Here is a 19895-nt window from a genome sequence, read left to right as displayed (position 1 = left end):
ACCCCTCTTCGATTCCCCTTTCGTCCGTTCTCACGAAAGAGTTACTGGACGATGATTGGTTGGAATTCAGGAGATATAAGGGAATGTAGTCCGAATTCGAGGAGTTCTTCGACAGATCCGAAGCGTCAAAACTCCATGCAGTTTTCCTCCTGATGACCAACGCCCTTAACGGAGTCCCATAGACTAAGTCCCAAGTCTACACGTAGAAGTGATACTTTTATATTTTGTGCACGTATTGATCTCCGGTACGAAAGTAATATGAACACTATCTACAAGGTGTCCCTTACCTACAGGGAAGAAGACGACGACAACTAAACAGGTTGTATGTTTAGAATAATTTTGTGAGCTCTCTCTCTCGATCGCGCATTAGCATAGAATAAGTCTTAGCCTCTAGCTTGTCGCTTAATTGTTGTTCATCAATTATTTGTATTCGTTTTGTTTTAGAATTATTAAATTTACTCTTGTTAAATATACTTAAATGTCTCTTAAATTGATTCCGAATCAGATCGCAAATGCGTGTTAATCCGTGTATAATAAGATTGATTAACTGGTGTCGGGACCCTGACAATTTGGGATAAAGACCTCACAGTCTTGAATCCCCTTTCCTTAAAATTACCGCCCTCCTATAAAACGTTACGAGAGCCGATCTCTCGATCGCCGTAAGTGTCGTAGACTAAGATCTACGTCCTGGCTGATCTCACACAGCGATAGATTTAAATACAAATGTTTAGTCGATTAATAAATAAAAGTAATATCAATATACCTGCACAATAGCTGGATCATTTGGTAAACCACCTGTTAATGTAGGTTGAGGTTTTGGAGGTTCACAAACATGCAAATCTTTTATATCACTAGCTCGAAATATTATGTATTCATAAACTTCATCTCTAGGAGCAACTGGACGATCTGTCGGTCTATCTTCTGTTCCAAATGAACGCACTACAAAACAAAAAAATTAGTAAAGAGATAAGCTTTAAAAAAAATAATAATCCAATTAAATAATGCTTACTGCAATATACATTACTGTAGTATTGGAATCAACACCAAATTACAACTTTTTAAGATTATTTAAGATTACCATATTTTTCAATATATATAAAGATATGAGTTTGTGAGATCGTTTGTGTATATACAATACACTTGCATGCACAGATAATTCTATAATAAAAATTACTGCAAATTCCATACAGAAAAACAAACAAACCGAAATTTGTAATTAAAAAAGTTATTCTTTTGAATAAAATGTTATTTCTTCACTTAATTTTAAATGTAATTAAATATTTTTAATTTCCAAGTATTTCTGATAAGATAAATTTTTGTTATTTTGTTTTTTCTACTTTAAATTTAATTCAACATTTAATACAGAAGTCTATAAAAGTTAGAGTAATTACTTGAGATCATTCTGTTCTAATTTCATTAAAGACAGGTGAGATTAGCATTAAAGATTCTGAAAATATTAATGTAGGAGTAATTTTTTTGTAACTTTTATAAGTTACATGCTAATACATTCATGCACCTTAATTTCAATTCTCAAGACACTAACAAAATTAGAAATGAACAATAATGTTGAGTAATTGTTTTGTTACAAAACAAAATTTTATAGATTTCTGTATTAAACGTTGAATTAAATTTAATATTTGCATATTAAATTTAATTGAACAAATTCAACAAAAATGTAAACATTTTTGTTATAAATTATGTTTAAACCAAACTGTCTTTTGGCATTAAAGTTAATCACTTGCAAAGATTTTAATTATAAACAAGTACAGTGGTACCTCAGGTTACGAACGCCCCAGCATACAAAATTTTCAGGATACGACATGAAATTCGAACATATTTTTGCTCCACGATACGAACAAAAACTCACCATACGACGTTACATTAGTTCGCATTTTTCATTTGTTTTTCTTACTACAGTTATTTTTTTAAATGTATTACTTAGCTTTAATTTGAGTATGTTTTTCGCGTTGGAACGAATTATTTGGTTTTACATGTAATAGTATGGGAAAAGATGATCCACCTTACGACATTTTCATGATACGATCTCAGTTTCGGAACGGATTAATTTCGTATCCTGAGGTACCACTGTATTAACTCAATTAAAAACTTCAGATAAGGAGGTGTTAAAGAAACTAAAAGAAATATTTTATTTCTGCAAGTGCTTTTGATGTAATTATGCACATTGTACTCAGGCAGTTTGAATAAGAAAGAGATTTCAAACGGAATATTTAAATTTAAACAGTAACGTCATTAGCCGTTTTGGAACAAATTTTAAGAATAAGTAAATTTTAAATTATAAATTTTTGCAAACATGTAAAATTGATGCGTATGCATCTTAACATACATAAATGTAAAAGCCGATTGAAATAGCACCATAAGTGCACGTTACATTAAGATATAAATATAAAAATATTTAAATCATAAATAAAACATTTCTTTTAATTTCTTTAACACCTCCTTATCTGAAGTTTTTAATTGAGTTCATACAACTGTTGGTATGATGTCCAATCTAAGTATTTAGTATACAAACAAGTACTTTTGCCATTTCAAAATGTCATCTTCAGGTTGAGCATATGCCATTCAAATTACAGTTTTTAAGAAAGTACATTAACAGATTCCAAATGTGCCATTTAAATCATGTTAATGCACTTTTTTTAAAAACTGTAATTCAAATGGTATATGCTCAACTTAAAGATAACATTTGAAATGTCAAAAGTACGAGATCCACTACTTCACAAAACCAAAGAACCAGCAATAGAAAAGAATTACTCACTTTGAGAAACAGCTTCTTAAAGTGAGTAGTTATTTATCCTACGATAGATGGCGCTCATGTATACGAGCATTTTACTGTGTGTTCAATCAATTTCAAATTGTGAAGACCATTTCCCCTCCAAAAAATATCTCTATATATGCATTTGTTATTTACGATATTTGTAATAATTTTTGTTTAATCACTTTATTTCAACTATTTTTTGCTAATTATGTATTTGCTTGAACTTTGTTAAAACCTTAACTGTATCCTGAACAACCGAAGTTGTAGAAGGAAATTTGACTATTTTACCGATCTAGGGATCCCCTCTTTTCCAAATTTTAATATCAACTCAAACTAATTTAAAAAGACAAATTACAATAAAACGGTTTATTATCCAACTATCAGAAATTTCACAACATGCCAAGGAAGAGAGGAAGGAGCAATTAAATAATCAAAATTATAAAGGATTAAAAAAAATATATAAAAATAGGGACTATCACACTTCTAACAATCTATGTGGGCTAAATTTAAAGAATCCGTGCTTCTCACATGTACAATTGTATGTGGTCAGCTCACGCGTCAAAAAACCTTCTGATTTATTTGTGTACACACCAGACAGAAAAACAAAAAATATTGTGTATCCACAAGCACTCCAATAAATAAATAGAATTGAAACAACACTTTGAAATGTTTTCCCAATGAAAATGAATAATAATAATAAGTTTCAATAAAAATGATAAAATGTAAATTGAATTTTATCATAACAAATTTGCTTGAATTTCCTTTCTTCTGAGATTGCAGCAATGCATGATGGGTAAGCTAGTGTTGTATAAACAGCAAAATATATATGTGATATTTATGGTGGGAGAGCTATAGCAGAATCAACTGTTTGAAAGTGGTTTGCAAAATTTATAGTGAGTAATTTCAGCCTTAAAGATGCTCCCCACTCAGGAAGACCTCCCAGATCAAAGCATTATTGGATGAAAACCCTCATTATACAACTCAAGAGATTGCAGACATAGTGAAATCATCAAACAGTACTGTATTTCAACATCTAAAGAAGCTTGGATACATGAATTGTTATGACATTTGAATACCTCATAACTTAACAGAAAAGAACTTACTGAATTGCATCTCCATTTGTGATTCTCTTGAAAGATGAAATGAAAACGACCCTTTTCTGAAGTATTTAGTGACAGGTAATAAAAAGTGGATCGTTAATAACAACATCAGCTGAAAACTATCATGGGATAAGAAAAATGAACCACCATTAAAAACTCCAAAGGCCGATCTTCATCCAAAGAAGATCATGCTCACCATCCGGTGGGATTGGAAAGGAATCCTGTATTATGAAATGCTTCCACAGAATCAAACAATTGATTCTGATAAGTAATGTTCCCAATTGGATAAACTGAACATGGCAATTAAAGAAAAACATCTGGAACTGGCCAATAGAAAAGGCATTGTGTTTCACNTGATAAAATGTAAATTGAATTTTATCATAACAAATTTGCTTGAATTTCCTTTCTTCTGAGATCGCAGCAATGCATGATGGGTAAGCTAGTGTTGTATAAACAGCAAAATATATATGTGATATTTATGGTGGGAGAGCTATAGCAGAATCAACTGTTTGAAAGTGGTTTGCAAAATTTATAGTGAGTAATTTCAGCCTTAAAGATGCTCCCTACTCAGGAAGACCTCCCAGATCAAAGCATTATTGGATGAAAACCCTCATTACACAACTCAAGAGATTGCAGACACAGTGAAATCATCAAACAGTACTGTATTTCAACATCTAAAGAAGCTTGGATACATGAATTGTTATGACATTTGAATACCTCATAACTTAACAGAAAAGAACTTACTGAATTGCATCTCCATTTGTGATTCTCTTGAAAGATGAAATGAAAACGACCCTTTTCTGAAGTATTTAGTGACAGGTAATAAAAAGTGGATCTTAATAACAACATCAGCTGAAAACTATCATGGGATAAGAAAAATGAACCACCATTAAAAACTCCAAAGGCCGATCTTCATCCAAAGAAGATCATGCTCACCATCCGGTGGGATTGGAAAGGAATCCTGTATTATGAAATGCTTCCACAGAATCAAACAATTGATTCTGATAAGTAATGTTCCCAATTGGATAAACTGAACATGGCAATTAAAGAAAAACATCTGGAACTGGCCAATAGAAAAGGCATTGTGTTTCACCAAGATAATGCCAGACCACACGTCTTTATGAACACACCAAAAATTAATGGAACTAGGCTGGGATGTTTTAGCTCACCCCCCATATCACACAACCTTGTCCTGTCAGATTACCATTTGTTCTGTTCTCTGCAAAATTCCCTTTATGATAAAAATTTGATACTTTGGAAGCTTGCAAAAACCACGTGGATCAGTTTTTCATGGGAAAAACTGGAAAGTTCTACAAAGAGGGTATCATAAGCTCCCCCATAGATGGCAACATGCCATTAAAAACAATGGTGCATACGTAATGGAATAAAAGTATATTTTTAGTTTTAATTAAAACAGTTTCTTTTATTTCTCTTAAAAATCACTATGAACTTTCCAAACAAACCAATATTTTGGAGTATCTAGAACAAATTAATTGGATTTACATTGATTCATATGAAAGTAATTGCCTCAATTTTCATCGATTGTTTTCAGATAGATTATCAACGAAAAACAAGGTATCACTGTAATTAATTCTTTCAAAATATTGAAGACAGGACTTTGTGTTTTTGTAAGGTAAGTCATGGATGATACTGTCTGTTATTTAGAGTGTCCACTATTTAAAAGTAAATATTATAATGTCCTATTTGAAGAGTTCGAGGATCGTAAAAATGTCCATTAAGTAGAGACGTCCACTATTCAGAAGTGTCTGTTAATACATGTTCCATTGTATATAACAACAAAAATAAATCTGTATCATTAAGATCAATATTCTGTAATTAGACCTCCCTTTCATTAAAAAATTTAATTCCCTATCAACTGCTCTAATAATGAAATCATAATTTCAACAAGTTAATTTTTACCATAAAATTAACATTCATGACATAATACAGTATACTACTCGAATATTTTCATAATCTATTTTTCATTTTAATTTTATCATACACAGTATTTTATTAAGAAAAATTAACACACAATTCTTCATTTTAAACAGATTTAAGAAAATTATAAACAAAGTATAATTAATCACAGCGTAATTTTGATATATTACTAATTTAGATTTATTATTGTTAACAATTTTTACTTAATCCTTCATATATTTTGATTTTCTTTGACAAATTCACTGATTTAAATGTCTGTTTATTTCAAATGCTAATAAAATGCTTATTTTATCTATTTTAATTCATATATTCAAAGTTACTATGCAGTTAATGCATATATTTAATCATTGCTAAGCAACCAACACAATAATAAATTTGCAAAAAAACATTATGTTCTCTGTTTCTTGTACATCAACTTAAAAGTTAGTATTTCAAAATTATATCTGCCATATATAATTAACAATAACGCTGGAAAAATTTCACTGATGATATTAAATTCCAATAATATTTACAATTAGTTACAAATGTTTTGCAAATTTATGAATATTTTCCATCAAAAAAATTAATTTGTCTTATTTTAAAATTCTATAGTTTAATAAATATACCATATTAGTTATATTTACGGCACTGACTGGGAACAACTTTAGTGTCCATGACCTATAACTCCTACTGTGGCATTCAGTCAGCTATCACTTTACCACAGCATTGTGTATAGATATATACAAATACTGTATAAACATCTATAAACCCAATTTAGTGATAAATGGCCAATTACCATGGTAGTTACAGGGCATGGATGCTGAAGGTGTCCCCCAGTTAGTGATGTGGGTAACCAGTACGATTATATCTAAATTAATAGTTTTAGAAGTAAAAATTGGATAAAAGTCCATACAGGTGTAACTAGCAAAGTGTCTGACTAAAGTGGGTTCTAGTCCCACTTCAGGTCAATTCTTTTCTTCTAGACCCTTCTAAATTAATTATTAAATTTATCAGGAGATGACACCTAACATCTACCTGTAGGCCGTAACATTAATATAGCCTGATTAATCTGGCAATCATTTGGCTTTAATCTATAAAAAAAAACAGGTTTATAGACATTTATATATCACCTTATATATAGTGTGATCTACAACCTAAGTTTTAAGGTATTCATGTTTTTTCTGAACAAAAAATAGGTAGTATTTTTTAAAATGAGAATAAATTCTAAATAAAAAAATATTTTAAATAAAATAAATACTTTAAATTTATTTAATTTACAATTTGTCAACCTTTTTAATGTCAATATGAAGTAATTTTTAGAAGTAATTAAATTAAAGCGATAAAAAATTAAATATTACTAGTATCTGTAGACTGTCTAATATACACAGCTTTTTAACAACTGAGTTAAAACTTTTCAAATACTTATTAAAAAAATTATAACCATAATATTTAAAACTAATAAACTTACAAAATAAAATAGATAAACACCTTGTAAAACAAGATAAAGATCAAAATCAATAAACTAGTACCAAAAAAATCCAGCAAAACATACTTTCATGGACAAACTAATGATCATTTAACAGTTGAAAATGTTATCAGGTTTAACCTATAAATTCAATGATTGTAACTCGAACATACTATTTAAAACAAAAAGAACATTGATATTATTAGTTTCAAAAACAAAGTTTGAGGCAAATAGGAAATAGGGAATCAATCACATAGAACAACAACAATGTCTAACAAATTTGAAGACCATCCTTATGTCATCTCCAATCTTGAGAAAGCGCTTGATAAACTAAAGCAACTTAATATCCCAGATGTCATTATAACCGTGTGATTTTGAATCCCTTTTCCTTCCATTGGTTGCAATGTTAATGTAAGAGTCACCTTTGTGAGAGCAAAATGCTAGCAAACATGTGCTAGCATACCCGATGACGCCAAAGGCCCCGACCCTTTCTTTGCACCCGCACAGTTATCCCTTTGCTAGCACAGTGATACAAACGCACACCTGTTGTTGAATTCTGTCAACAGCAAGCATATGCTTGTATCATTGCACTAGCAAAGGGAAAACTGCATGGGTGCAAAGAAAGAGGTGAGGCATTTGACATCATCGGGCGTGCTGGCGGTAATTTGCGGTAGCTCTAACAGCATAAGAAAATGAACGTCCAATATATAAGCACTGGTTCAAAAATATTGTCCATGATGTAAAAGGCAGAGGAATCTCAGTTAAGAAACTTCACATAAAGACTTCCAAGTGGAGGAGATGGTCTATATGGCTATCTCTTCCACATGTATATTTGTAGTTTATCAGCCTTGTATATTTTCAGTTTTTCAGAATGTTTAAGATGGGCAAAGCTCTCATGATGCTTGTAAGACAGTTGATTCATTTAGATTAAAACATTGTTCTCCTTTTCAAAGCTCACTAGGGCAGTGATAGGTAGCCCCTTTCTTATGGAAAATGCATGTTCCCCAAGTTGGAAGTCAAAGGAACAGGTATTGTCACTGATATAGTCCCAAATTTTGTGGAATCTTATCCTTGATATATACACAATATACCCATGAATGGAGGATTTTTTATCTGGATCTTGGCATTTATAATTCTAATTCTGAACTGGACACAATGGAGTTTTTTCTGTAGGAAATCCTAATGTGGTTGACTATTGCTAGGCCTTTTATATGTTCAATTTTTGTTGTGTGTGACATTGAATCCAATCATAACAATATTCTTTTTGTTTTTAAACACATTACAATCACTGTTCAAGTTTATTAGGTTAAACCTAAAAACCATTTAAGAAGGTTTAAAACATTAGTTTCTCTATTAAAGTTGTACACACATACATGATGGAGTGTTTGGATAGAAAAAAAAAAGACTATTTTAAGCAAAAATCCAGCAAAACATTGATGTTTCCCAAGTTGGAAGTCAAGAAAACAGGTATGCACAGCACCAAAAATTCCAACAAAACATATTGCTAGATTTTTTTGGTACTATGTTGATTAAGACAAAATAGTTTAATACAAGTCAATTTCACAGCTTGATTTCCCTTTACTTGTATTTCAACATATATATTGTGATATACCAAGTGACATGACGAAGTCTATCTAACTTTAATAATAAAATTTTTTTATCTGTAATGAAAGAGAAGTCCTGCAGAGAGTAGAGACAAATAAACTATACCAAGCAACAACTGACAATGAACGGCCACAACTATCATACCACACAGAGATTCATAGAATTTTCATTTATTATATCATACTTTCTTTTAAAAAACAATTTGTTTATGTTAATAAGAATACTGCATCTTTGAACTTCCTAACATGTACATAATTTAATTCTATTACTTTATAAAATTGTGAATATGAGAATTTTTCTGTGTGTGTTTTCTTTATGTTTAGAATTTCTTTCACTTATAAACTATGCTTTATCATCTTGCTATTTCTTCAATATTGTATTTTGGCATGGTGTATATAGATCTTTGTGACTGACTATATGTAACTTTCAAAATGTGATCTTTCATTTATAATTGTTATGCTTTAAATATTTTAAACGTTGCATTATAAATGAAATACCATAATTTGAAAGCTACTGTACAGTCAGCCACAAAACTCTACAATACCATAATGCAATACAATAACTCTCCAATTATCTGAATCAACTGGAACCTTGGACCATCTGGATATGCAGAATATCCAAATAACTGGATTTTTGCTTAAAATAGTCATTTTTTCCACCTATCCAAACACCCTGTCACTTGTTGTTCATAATTATGTGCAAATATAATATTAAATGTGGAAATATACCTATAAATGAATATATGAATAGCTTATTTTTCACAAGTAAAAAACTTTTCATGAACATACATGCCTATTTATTTTTAATAAAATCAGGCAAATCTGGATAATTGGAGTTTTACTGTATTGAAGAAACTGCAAGATACTGAAATGTGATTTATAGATGAAAGCAATTCTAACCAGAAAAAAGAGCACATTCCTATTGCAGAAATGTTAAGTACAATATAAAGGAATTCCACTGTATCAAACACCTAGCCAAGATCTCTTATTACTCCAAAGAAATGATGGACCAATAGATTAATAAGCACACATTTCCCACCAACAACCAAACCAATTTGCAACAAGACCATCTAGAGATGAGTATGATTTAAACCATTAGTTATAAGAAGCTTGATGCCATCTACAGATAAATTGCTAAGCAAAGAAGGATCAAACAGTCATACAGAAAAAATCCAACCTTACATAATCTGATCAGAAATGATTAAATTCAAGGAAGTCCAGATATTAGGAATGTACAGAATACTACCTAAAGATAATAGATTCAATATCAACACAAAATCTATGGGATTCACATCTAGAACACCAGAACAAAAATTACAGAACACAGGTATGACATCATCAGAAGGAACGTAACAACAACATTATCTATCTTTGCTATGGAGGAGGGCAATTTAATGCTATAAGATGAAGCTAAAGTCATAAGACAGGTACACTGAAATTTTCAAAATACATAACGTCCAGTGGCATGTTGCTTCCCTTGTATTTTATAAAAAAATAAACACATATTGTGCTATTATTTTCATATAATTAAAATTAATATTTTATTTTAACCGCATTATGTATCTTATTACAAATTTCTATACTATATGTGAAAAAAAACGACAAGATTGCTATTGTATATTCGAATATCAATGACAAATGGAAGTAATGTATTGTCAAATACGGGACAGCTTCCACGGCAAAAATATATGAATGGTGTAAAGCAGCTGGATTATATGCATTTGCTCATGCGCTTTATAGAGCACCAACCTCACCCGGTTTAGCTGGTGGATGCTACACATGTATAATGCTTCCAATGAATCTATCCAAGACTGGTTCTGGGCTGTTAGCCTCCTGTCTGCTAGATATTTGATCACCATTGCCCGATTATGTGAATCACAAGTAGATTTATAACTTAACACAACCATTAGGAATTTACTGGTATGTTTTTATGATAGTTCTGTATAGTTGACAGGAGTTTAAAAACATCCATTAAAATATTTGATATTTTTATTCTGCTCTCCCATCTTATATTACTTACTTATTTCAATGTTAAACCAGTGACATTATGATTTCGTATGTCCCATCTATAAGGGGATGAAGAAAAAAAATGTGTACAATTCTTGTACAATGTTAAAAAATTAACTGTTACTTTGGCAGCATCATTTACAACTAAATTTAATGAATGAGATGCACAAGGTACAAAAGAAGCTCTAGAATTTATTTTCCTTAAATTTACGATTTATGTATCCATTTTTCATAAAAATTTGTCTTTCCACTTTTTTCCCAAGACTACAAATATTCAAGTACAAAGTAACCGGTTTCAACTTATTTCTACTTAAGAAGTAGTTAAATAATTAAGCAATTAGGAAATTGGGGACATAAACAAAACCCCGATGAAAGAGCTGAAATTTTACTTAAACAAAAGCTTTACCAAACCAATATCTAGCCAAGTACAGTAGGGACTGATTTCTTCGTAATCTTAGACATAATAAAGAAAGAAATTTTTCCAGTTCAATGAGAATGACCGAAAAGTTGTAAATTTTGGAAATTTCTGTGGACACCTGGTCCTAAATCGAATTAGTTAGAACACAAATGACTATTAAGTTTAACATATTTAGATTTTTACAGCTATGGTGAGAAATGTTTAAAATTTACACAACCCTGTCGCGTCCTTTGAGATATACTAGTGACGCCACAAAAGAGGCTTTTGACATTAACCGGCATCGGCACCCTTGGAATTTGGCATGCATGCACGCACTGCACACCTACCAAGACTGTCTCTAATTCCATCCATGAGCCACTGGTAGAGAGCAATTTAACTAAGTGGATTGTTTTAATATTTAAAAAGTAAAGAAAATTTTATGTTATTTTTATGTACGTTTCTTCACAAAACTATATTTAATTATAATTTTCTTTAAAAGTATATTCATACAATGGAATATTTTGTACCAGGTATGTATAATTGTATATCCATCACACATTTTATTTTAACAAGTAAGTTTTTATAATTCTATTTTTAATTTTAGCCCTTATATTATGGCTAGCAATTTAGAATGTATTTGTGATATTGAAAATTTATTTTAAAAATGTTTTGGCTCAAGATCATATAATGAAAAAGAAAACATTATTAAAACAGAAAGATCAATGCCTAAATTAAATATAAATGTTTCAACAAAAAATTTGTTTGACATTTTCACAATAAAATTTATGAAGACAAAATGGCTTTGTGGATGCATAGAAATGCAAAAATTGTTTTGTTGGCCTTGCCTATTATTTTCAAATAAAATTAGTGTGTAGAAGAAGAATGGGCTTTGATGATGTAAATAATTTGAGTAAAGCTGGCAAAAGACATGAAAATCGTAAATCTCACATTGATTCTTTTGTAAAATTGAAGCAATTTCGAAATTAAAGCGGAATATAATTTAACATTAGTAAACAATATAAAAGAAATATTGAAAATTATTACAAAGTTACGGCTAATAGATAAATTATACACAAATTAGTAATGTTATCAAAGCAAGAATTAGCATTTAGAGGGCATAGGGAATCTATTGAATCTTATAGGGGAGATCGGGGCAACTTCGGCATGCGGGGCAAGTTTGTCAAGCGCTTTTTTTAAAAAACAAATTAAAAGGAGACTTTGATTATAGGTTAGGCAGTTGAGAGTTTTATTGGTGGCTTGTTGAGTGTAGTGTTTTTATTGTTCTCCAACAAGCGTAGTTGAATTATCAAGCAAATTTTCATTTTCGTTCAATTCCATATAATATTTTTTTTCCATTTATATTGAATTGGCAGGTTTTGTTATAATTCCATGATAACGAAAGTTACTTTTCCTGTTAGAAGGATGTAACTTCAACTTATTCACGTGGCCAGATCGTGGCTTGGCATTCTGTTCTCAGGGTTGTACTTAATGTTTCGAAATCATGACTAGCGGGGTAAGATCGGCAACATAAAGCCACATTAGAAGCAAAGGATAAAAATCAAACAGATGATAAATGAAAACATGTTTGCATTTGTTATTCATGTATATATGTCTTTGAACTTGCATTTCGTTGTAATAATATTAAATGGGTGTTGGATTTGTATTTCTTTGTTTTAATAGTGAATTCCAACTTATACATTGTTAATAACATAATTTTATATACGTGCCTATCTTGCCCCATTACTGTTGCCCCTATACCAGGGGCAACTTTAATAAAAATAATTAAAATAATTACAACTTTACAAAAAGAGAGAAGTTGCCGATCTTGCCCCTATACCCGGGGCAACTTCGTCAATTTCTCTCTTCTTGTAAAGTTGTAATTATTTTAATTATTTTTATTTCCAAACTGATTTTAACCAGTTCTATAGTAAGGTAACATTCCAATAGACAATATGCAAAGCTTTTTTTTCAGTTTACAGCAGTATTTATTACACAAAATTTAAGTAAAGCTTAACATGCCGATCTTGCCCCGATCTCCCCTATAACAGAGATAATTATATTGAACTTGCTTATTTTTTAAGTGCATTAGATAATCTATTAATTAAAAATACATTTAGAGAAGTCTATGGTTTTTACTGGTTTTTCGAACAAATGAATACGGATGGACCCTAGACCAGGAGTGACCAACAGTTTTTGCCCCCGGGCCGAATTGGAAAGATAACTTTTTTCACGGGCCGAACCAGAGGCTGCCCTAGGAAGATTTTGAGGTGGTGCAAGATCTTTGTGGTGTCACCCTGTAGAGACTAAATTGTACATAGAGATTACAGATATATTTTTCACATTATCATGCTTTATCAACGTTCTATGCCGCACTTAACAGATTTGTAATGGAGGGTTAACTCTAACTGAGCAGTGAGTTGTTGACCTTTTTCTTTTTAGGCGTTAGAACTTTCACCAATCTATTGTTATTTGAGTAGTTAATATTGAAAGATTAATCGCAGACCACATAAATCCATTACACAGGCCACATCCGGCCTGCTTACCATATGTTGGCCATGCCTGCCCTAGACCATCATTGACTGATTGCCCCTGGAAGTCGGCTTCTTACAGAAACACAGCTTCCCTATCATCAAATGTCACAGTACGCTACTGGTATTTTTATACAAAAAACAATTTTTTTTAAATATTTTTTCGTTGAAAAAAAACATTTGTAACAAAATTTCTTCTTTGTAACAATATACTGTTTATAATTTCAGGTTAAATTAAAGTATTGATATATATATACAAATTTGTACAAATTTTGTACAAATGTTACCATCTATAAATCTGTCAAGAAGTTGGAAATTTTTCCTATGCCACAGTTAATGTTATTTTTATTAACAAAAAATAAAATTGTTTAAGACTGCCTTTTATTAATGGAGAAACATTCTACATATTTCATTTGTTCAAAAACAAAAGACTAATGGGACCTGCTAAGGAGTAAAAGGAGTCCACTCTCACCTCCAGGCTCCATACAAGTTTTCAATGGTCCTGATTATTTGTAACCAATATTTATTATTTGCAAATACTTAATTCACATAGACATAGATGTGTATTTGTTTGATATATCGTTGGTGCACAAGAATAGTGACAACTCAAAAAAATAGTTCTTCCAGAACAGCCATTTAAAAGTTTCTTTATTTCTGCAAGGCTTTGTCATGATCTTCAATTTTTAAAATTTTCAATCTTTTTTGGAAATAAAGATTTGAAAATTTTAAAAATCCAAGAAAAACGACGCAAGTCGAATTTACTTGTCACTAGGCTAAACCACATATAATCATTTCCAGTTCTGTATTTTATTTATAAATGCATTTTTAATAATATATGGTTAATAAGAATCTATTTTAAGCTTACAAACAAATAAATTTTAGTTTTTAACATAGTACAGGAAAAAAGTAATCTAAATTTTACGAATACATGCATGGTATGTAGTACATACTTATAAATGTATGCCATGTTTACAATTTGGCGATGTTTGCAGTACATCGCGGACTATTTGTGAATGTGGTTTGCTCTAATACATTAAAAAATAAGATTATTTTGTAAGGTTAAATAACAAACACAGTTATTAAAATTATTTTGCGATAGTAAAAAATACACTAATTTATGTTAAATTTACCAATATCAAGTGGCACTCACAACGACATCAAACAGTAGATATTGGAACTACCGTGGAAAATGCCAATATTGAGTTCTTAAAGACCGCTAAATAAGACAACAACACAGAGTCACATATGTTTTCATATTTCGTTCTATACGATTTATGATGATTATATTAACATTTACTGTAAATGTATGTATTTTAATATGATTTTGTGTGCTTTTAGCACTTTTCTAGTGATATTACAATTTCAATATTTGTGGAGGAAAGACAAAGTCGAATAAAATGACTTAAACTTGATTTTTATTTTTCCATATATTTTTTGACAAACTGTGTGTAATCAAGAACAACATAACTCGAGGTATACCTGTATTATATAATATATTGTTATATTTTATCAAAAGATAGAAATGACTTAGGCTTATTTGAACTTTCAAGAAATACAATAAAAGAATATAGCAGTTTGAATTCATTATAGTCTCAGTTACATTAAGTCTGCAAAGTTGGTCATAGGCTAGAAGGAAAGAGCAAGGAAAACAGTTTTATTTGTTTGCATGAGATTGGTTGAACGATGTTGTCACTGACCACTGGATTGGTTGTCGTGGACTCGACGACAAGGCTTATCTTGTGTGGCCTCCAAAATCACCTAATCTCACCCCCTGCAATTTTTTTTCTTGGGGTGTTTTGTAAAGAACCCAGTCTACATGCCCCAGTGCCTACTAACCTGCCTGTGTTGAAACACATGATTGAAAAAGTTGTTACTACCATCACTCAAGAAATGCTGGTTAAGGTATGGGAAGAATTAGCCTACAGGTTGGATGTGTGTTGTGTGACAAACGGAGCTCACAGTGAACACTTATAAGGTAAACTGGAGATATTACTCTTTCTTTTCACATTTGTTTTGTTATTCTTTATTTACTTTAAAGTGCAATTAAACACATTTAAAACTGCTATATTCTTTTATGTACACACTGTACAATTATGTCATTTCCTGTTTTATAATTATAAAGACTTATAAGGTTCTGTTGAATTTATTTTATCTCCTTTTCATATTACTTGTGTTAGCCATCTATGTGGTCCTCTTCACACTATAACCGATAATTCATGGGTATGTGTTGTGTTTCGAATGTGCCCACAGATTCTCCCCCATCTTATTTTATCTACAATAGATCAATAGTTTAATTAATGTGTACATATATTATTATAATTTTTTTATAATTAAATATCCAAATACTATTAACATTGCACAATTAATATTCAATCCATTATTAAAATAATTTATATTCACATTTTCAAGATATTTTTGCTTAAATACATTTTTTAGCAATCAAATTTATTGAAAGAAGAAAGCAATATATTCTAACAAAATAACTTAAAATATATATATGTAAATTATCTTAATAACAGAGTGAACAGTGTGCAATTGTTAACAGTATAAGAAAAAATATATGAAATAAGCAAATAAGAAAACATATAAATGTAAAAAAATCACCTTAGGCTATTACAATGTACCAAAACTTTATGTGCAGTAAACTAGAACTTTACTATAACAAGTTTCAAACACATCTCTCTTTTCTAATAAATTCTTTAATTAAATCAAGAAGGCTATTTAAAATAGCTGAAAACATTAATTCTTTGATTTAATTAAAGAAATTTCTAGAAAAGAATGATGTTTTAAATTTATTACCAAAACTTTTTACACAGAAGGGATTGTTTAGCAATGGATGGCACTAAAAAAAAATTTGAGGTGATTTGGCTGAGCTGGTAACTGATGTATCAAACTGAAACTAATAAATTTTCCTATTTATTGTAATACAGTATAGACAAAATACAATAAAATCTAAAACACAGTATTAATTTTAGATTTCCTATATATTTTGGCCAGCATCATACTTGGACGAAGATATCCAAGTGAGTGATCTCAAAACATTTTTTCCCCCAATAAACTTACCTGCTGGAACCAGTACAGGTGTTTGAGCATTTAAAATTTTAAAATGTCAATCTATGTACCAAATAATACAGAATTTACCAATGAAATACAGAATTTTATTGATAATGTTAAATATCTATATTTGTTGCCAATGTTAAAAAAACTCTCCTTTCAACATAATTCCCCAGCTGTCAGGAGAATGTACCAGTGTTAAAAATTTGTGAGGGCTGCAATCCACAAGAATCTTTAACACTGTGATGCAACCTCCTGACAGCTGGGGGAATTGTTATGTTGAAAGTAGTAAAGAGTTGTTTATTGACAATAAATATTGATATTTAATGTTTTATTCGAATGTATATCAATATTTTAAAATATTGATATTGTAAAAATTTATCAGTTTCAGTTTGATATACAGTATTGATTATTAGCACAGCACTAGATTACACAATACAGAACAAACTTATATCCTTAGTGAATTGCTAAGTGAAATTTACATTTTTGTGAATTTCATATATTTTGCATATTCAGGGATTAATTTCTGCAAAATTTTATCTTTGTCTCAATTCATTTCTGCATCTTGCAGTTCTGAAAAAGCTGCTATTATCATTGATTTGACAACAACTTTGCTTATATGTTCATTTATGCATTGTTTTTTACAGTTCTTGAAACACCTCACAAATGTCATATTGATCTTTATTTATTCTTGTCATTTTGTATATTGTTCAGTTAATATCTATAGTATAGATGGGATTAACAATAATATCAAGTTATGAATGCCTGAATGTCGTGGATGAAAACAAAGCTAATGGATAAATGTTGTGTATCATCAGTAAACACGTTTTCCAAACAATGAAAGTTTTGAAAAACAACATGATTTCTCATATTTTACTGTGCAAAGCAATTTTATTATTATTATTATTTTGTACATTCATAGTAATATTTTATCTTCATATACATTGCTGTTTTTTTAAAAGCTTTTCTGAATTAGTGAATCAAAATCTGACATCACAGATAATTTGGGTTATGTAACATTCTCATATAAGACAGATAATTGTTTGGTTTGAAACAGTTAAAATTATTATAATTCCTATTGTAAAAATTTTGTTGTAGTGATTGTAATTTTTAATTTGGCTTTGGGAAAATGCTACCATAAACTACAGTTATGTGATAGCAATATATATACTATATATATATCTTACATTACAGGGGTCTGTTGCATTGTGTCAAAATTGCCACTTGGTGATACAGTATTTTTATTAAAGTGGCAATAAAATCCTTAATATGCTAAACTCACATTCAGCGTAAAATTGAATCATAAAACATGCTTCAAGAAAAAACAAGAGAATGTCTAGCTCCTATGTGATTGGAGTCGTCCTGTGCACTACACATTAACAGTTTCATAATGTCACACAGGCAAGTTCGGGCAAGAAGGAAGTGATGTTGAAAACCACAGCAGTTTTTATGCAATGCTGCTCAGCATTTCCAAATTAGGGATTTTTTTACTGACTGACAAAATTTAGGAAATTTTTTGCCATGACATTTTTATTCACTTTGATCTTTTTTCAGTTGACTAAAACAAAAATGTTGTTGTGACAGAACATGTGAAATACAGTAGAGCGTCGTTTATCTGAAAGCTGGTTATCCGAAATGTCCGTTATCCGAAAGCATTCCAGTCGACAAATTTAAATTTTCGCTAGTGCTGTGGCGCTGCAATCTTCGGCTATTTCTCGGGCTACTCAAATATTTTACGTTTTTGATTCTAAATTAACATCTGAAGTATAATTTTTTATTGTTTTTATATTTTTCAATAAATTTATTTTGTTTGTACAAAATAAAAAAATAATTTTTAACAATACAATAGTCTTCGTTAGGCTTAACATTGACGAAAATTCAACGCAAAGTGACACGCAACGGAGAAAAATTTCAACATGGGGTAAATTAATGTATTTTTTCGTACATGATTCGTTATCCGAACCACCCCAGTCTCCAATTGATTCGGATAAACGACGCTCTACTGTACTGTTTTAACATTGTGATCAAATGTATTCAATAAGAAATTATTCAAAATTGATTCCTATTTCTAAGTAACAGTTTAACATTTAATATGTTACTTCTGCTTTCCAGACTCCAAACTGATAAGACTCCCAGCATCAGCACCTGCATTAATTACTGCAGTAAGTAAAATAGATGGCAGTAAATAATTTGAAGTGGCAAAAAAAAATTTATAACTGGTAAAATGGTTGATGATTTTTCAGAGTGACTCCTGTATTATATATAATTCTTTTTTTCAAAATTGAAGCAGATATTTATAAAACCAATGTCTAGATAAAAGATATTATATTTACAAAATTAAAAATAAGAATGCAATATATATGCAATTCTATTCTAAAGATTTAACATTGCAAATGACTTTTATTTTTAACCAAAAAATAAAAATAAAAAATAAAAGGCTTAATTAAAAAGAACAAACAAAAAGACATAGCCTACATAACAGCTCTTGCCAAATCTCAGGGAGAAAAAAATAAAATTTTTTACAATCATTAATTAATGCCACAGATTTATCTAAAAAGAAATTCCTATTGGATTTAGTAATTATAGCAACTTCAGCTATTGATATGTTTCAAATAAAACAAACTTTCATTCTAAGTTATATGAGAATGTTATAGTTGTATTATCCACATTATTTGCAACTATTTATAACAAATTTTGATTTACTAATTCCAGAAAATCTAAAATAAACAACTATATTGCCTGGCGATAAAATATTAACATGAATTTATAATTTCCTAAACAAATGACTCAGGTAGTAAAAATATAAGAAATTGCTTCACTTTACAACTTTTCAGCATTTCTCCCCCAAGAAAACATGCACACTGCTAATAGACAAAATCCACCCATTAGCTTTGTTTTCATCCTCTAACTCTAGTCAGGCTAGCTAAAAATATGTAATAATTTATGGTAACTTTTTGTATACTTGACCTGGAAGAAATTCTTTAATATAGAGTTGTAAACCATAATTATTATTATGACAATAATGTCTAACTCATTGTCAGGTTTTAAAT

At 30.1% G+C, this 19895-nt stretch overlaps 1 protein-coding gene across 1 annotated transcript in view; it reads right to left on the bottom strand.

Annotated features, from left to right (window-relative positions):
• Nucleotides 1-19895, bottom strand: part of LOC111634408 (protein LSM14 homolog B-like) — a 65119-nt gene that overhangs the window by 40268 nt on the left and 4956 nt on the right. The window contains exon 2 of the mRNA XM_023379170.1: nucleotides 764-939. Within this exon, the coding sequence (XP_023234938.1) occupies nucleotides 764-939 (176 nt within the window). The remainder of the gene's footprint in view (nucleotides 1-763; nucleotides 940-19895) is intronic.

The sequence above is a fragment of the Centruroides sculpturatus genome, unplaced genomic scaffold, assembly GCF_000671375.1.
Source record: "Centruroides sculpturatus isolate CEXI.00-Female unplaced genomic scaffold, Cexi_2.0 scaffold809, whole genome shotgun sequence".
NCBI classification, from domain to species: domain Eukaryota; kingdom Metazoa; phylum Arthropoda; class Arachnida; order Scorpiones; family Buthidae; genus Centruroides; species Centruroides sculpturatus.
This window is presented reverse-complemented; position numbering and strand designations above follow the sequence as displayed.